At 35.4% G+C, this 3,790-nt stretch overlaps 1 protein-coding gene across 1 annotated transcript; it reads left to right on the top strand.

Moving 5' to 3' along the window:
- Positions 1–283: 283 nt before the first annotated feature.
- Positions 284–1,323, top strand: LOC118745294. The gene is made up of 3 exons (XM_036478820.1): positions 284–473; positions 551–992; positions 1,251–1,323. Exons 1-3 carry the CDS (start codon positions 284–286, stop codon positions 1,321–1,323), a joined length of 705 nt encoding a protein of 234 aa, XP_036334713.1.
- Positions 1,324–3,790: the final 2,467 nt, after the last annotated feature.

Below are 3,790 nucleotides of genomic sequence, written 5' to 3'. Positions count from 1 at the left end.
ATCGAGGAATTCAGCAATGGCAAAAGTTTTGCGAGGAGCTGCAATAGTTCTATGGGATGAGTGCCCAATGGCTAACAAAAAGTCATTAGAAGCATTCAATAGAACAATGCAAGATTTACGCCAAAATCAACAACTTTTTGGCGGGGCATTAGTATTATTATCCGGCGATTTCAGGCAAACTTTGCCAGTCATTCCTCGATCAACTCCTGCAGACGAAATAAACGCATGTTTAAAATCGTCAGTTTTGTGGAGACATGTTCAAAGGCTGACTCTTACCATCAACATGCGAGTCCAATTGCAAAATGATCGATCCGCAGCGGCGTTTTCGAAGCAGTTGTTGGACATTGGCGAAGGCAAAATACCAATCGATGATACCGGTTTGATCACATTGCAGAACAACTTTTGTACACTTTTACAATCGAAAGAAGAATTGATTGAAAGTGTATTTCCGAATATTGTTCAACACTATCAACGCAATGATTTTCAAGTGAACGCGCAATATTGGCACCGAAAAATGTACACGTCAACGAAATCAATTTTGCCATTCAAGAAAAACTGCCAGGTGAAGCTACAACATATACATCGATTGATAGCGTTTTGAATCAAGATGTAGTAGTCAATTATCCAACTGAATTCTTGAATTCTTTGGATCCCTCCGGTCTGCCACCGCATCGTTTGGTCCTGAAAGTCGGTTCACCTATTATACTTCTACGAAATCTGAAGCCACCGACTTTGTGTAATGGCACAAGACTTTCAGTAAAAACATTGTTTCCAAATTTGATTGAAGCAACCATACTAAATGGCAAGGCAGCAAGTGAAGTTGTACTCTTACCACGCATTCCAATGATTCCAACGGACATGCCGTTTGAATTTAAGCGCTTGCAGTTCCCAGTACGTCTTGCCTTTGCGATGACCATCAACAAATCGCAAGGGCAAACGTTTCGAGTGTGCGGCGTCAATTTGGAGGAACCGTGCTTCTCCCACGGCCAATTGTATGTCGCATGTTCGAGAGTGGGAACACCAAGGTGCTTATTCATTTACGCGTCAGGTGGAAAAACCAAAAATGTTGTATACCAAAATGTTATATAAATAAGTAATAGTTTTACAACAAGAAATAAAACACAAAGTAAAAACACTTAAGAGTTTTAATCGATTTAGGTGTAGCGAAGCGCACCGGGTAAGAGCTAGTTATACATAAAATTAAAATGCACGATCAGAAACTTACTTAATTTTTACCCCGATTTTATTAGGTTGGAATATAACTATGTAATAATGGTGCACCTAAAAGATGCAGCGATTTCCATAATGAAGTTACATGACTAATGACTAGAGCTCGGAATCTCATGCAAATGCATGTTTTTATTGGGCATGTTCGAATCGTAATTATTAAATTATCTTTACGAATCATATTTCAGTATATTTTATAATAAATACATGGGTTTCTGCATTTTTTTGATATACAACCATTAGAATTTGGTGCGAAATGACTTGACAAAAAATTCCCCTTGACAAAAAAATTGCCATTGAGGCACTCTCTTTTACCTCTGTTAGATCTCAATTAGTAGAAGACTGTGGGAGAAAGAGCAAGCCTATATCCGTGACCAATACGAAATTACCCTAATGTGAGGCTGGCACACAGGGACATTTACGGAAACGTGGCAGCGGACAAACTAGTGTCCCACGCGGTGGACATGGGCGCTTCGCTCAAGGAGATAAAAGCAACAATTACCGAAATTTGTCACTCGAAGGCTAAGCAGAAGTGGAACCGTACAGGATCGTACAGGATTACCCGGCAGTTCTGGGTGTCCTACGACCCACTTAGACCAAAGCTCTCTTAGGAATGAGCAAAAAAGATACCTACTAACTTACTGCAGTGTGCACACGGCAATGGTACGTTGGTGTCGTAGTTGCGATAACTCTGTCTCAAAAGAGGTAGTCGAACACTTTCCTGGCTCTTGCAAGGATGAGGCTAAAGACACTCTGCAAGCCATTCCTGCAGAGTGTTTTAGAGTGAAGCTGCCTGTCTCTTTATGACGTACTGAAATTCATTAAAGCCGCCAAATGGCTGTAGGTTGCACGAGTTGTTGAATCAAAATGGCAAACTTCCTCAAACTGTCAATGTTTCTATTTACACAAGATTGTATCTGATTATAAACTAGATTTGTACATAAATGAGTAGTCCACTTGCAAAGTGCGCTATGTGAATTTTTTAGATTTCTAGTTTTTGGTGGGTAACGTACTAGTATTTATTCATGTCCACTAGCAACAAAGTGCAAAATCTTTCTCTATGAAAAAAATAGGACCAAATGTTAACTCTTCTTGCAAAAGTCGCTATCATACATATTTATAAACTTTCAAAAGGCTCCATCTTCTTTTTTTCTTTTTTTTTCAATTTTTAGTGCATGAGATTCCGAGCCCTACTAATGACAATACGAATGGGAATTTCTTTAACAGCCCTTTTTTCCACGCCAATGACAAAACTCAATGGCTGACTATTGTCTTTACTACTGCGCCTTAAACTATGCCGAAAATTAATTTTAAGTTCTGTGGTGATGACAACTGTCATTGTTGTTGTTATCACCTACTAAGTACGCGACAACGGCGCTTTGTGCGCGCGGTGTTTTAGGCGCAGTTATTGTGACAATATGTAGTCATACGATGGATTTGGTCAATGATGTGGGAATAGAGCTGTCAATTTCCATTTTAAAGTTACCTGATGACAGTACGAATGAAAATTTGATTGATTGATTCGCGTGTTATTCTATTATAATATGTAGTTTTAGAATCTATTGAATTTACGATTAAAAATATGAAAATAAAAATATGGTGTGAAAAACTAAAAACTTGCTTTTATTACAATGTGAACTATAAAGTAAAAAATAATTATAGAAATACAGATTTCGTTTAAGAGGAATTGTCCTGCTATTGACAATATTCAGTATTACTAAACTGTAAATGAAAAGTTCAAAAAAATGTATATCAAGCACCCCACATTTCGATTTCCAGTAACATTAATTTTATTGTCAATTACTTAAAAGTTTGGTTTTAAAAGTTTAATTAAATCAAGTTAGGAAACTTCATATTCCTCTTAAACGAAATCTGTATTTCTGTAAACTATAATTTTAAAATTCAGGAAAACTTAAAAAAAAATCCTACACTGAGAAAAAAACGCGTTGTAATAATAAACAATTTTATATAATTGCTTGCTGCCAAGAGGGCTCGGGTTCAATTACCATCAGACAGATCATAAAATAAAAATTGTTTTTGTTTTTTCTTAATTATATTTTCGTATAACGAAAAAGCATCTGTGCACTTCACAACGACATATTTTATAACGTACAAACTCAAATTTATAACGAGTTTTTTTTTAATTCTAAAATTTTTTTCCCTCGGCGCAAAAACAGGCATTTATTTTTTACAGTACAATGTAAGTATATGTATATCCAAAAAGTTACAGCAAGTTTTTACATATTGTTTAAGTTGTTATTTAATTTGGCTTATTTTTTTATATTTATAAAAATATAGTTCATTTTTTTACAAAACCCGAGTAAATCCAAGTTTCCAACTTGTTGCATCATTCAAAGACTTTTATAAATTTACGAGCTTTTTTAAAAATTCTAAACAATCAACCATAATTTTTGTCCATTTAAAGCTTGTACTTTATTCTACTAGAATTCAATGGGCTACAAAACTCAGAATTTTTCCAGGAAATCTAATTAAAAAATTTCGGAATTTAGTTCCATTTTTTTTTTTAATTTTGTACTTTTTAATTCAGTGTCACACGATTGGT

Source organism: Rhagoletis pomonella, unplaced genomic scaffold (assembly GCF_013731165.1).
Source record: "Rhagoletis pomonella isolate Grant_MI unplaced genomic scaffold, Rhpom_1.0 Rhpom_scaffold_00008, whole genome shotgun sequence".
NCBI lineage: Eukaryota > Metazoa > Arthropoda > Insecta > Diptera > Tephritidae > Rhagoletis > Rhagoletis pomonella.
This window is presented reverse-complemented; position numbering and strand designations above follow the sequence as displayed.

Bases quoted from the DNA above. Each gene is read 5' to 3' on its own strand.
- LOC118745294 (XM_036478820.1), top strand. From the start codon at position 284: ATGCGAGTCCAATTGCAAAATGATCGATCCGCAGCGGCGTTTTCGAAG. The intron at 474-550 runs GCAATGATTTTC...TTGCCATTCAAG, and splicing joins TATTGTTCAACACTATCAAC to AAAAACTGCCAGGTGAAGCT. The intron at 993-1,250 runs GTATGTCGCATG...CGATTTTATTAG, and splicing joins TGCTTCTCCCACGGCCAATT to GTTGGAATATAACTATGTAA.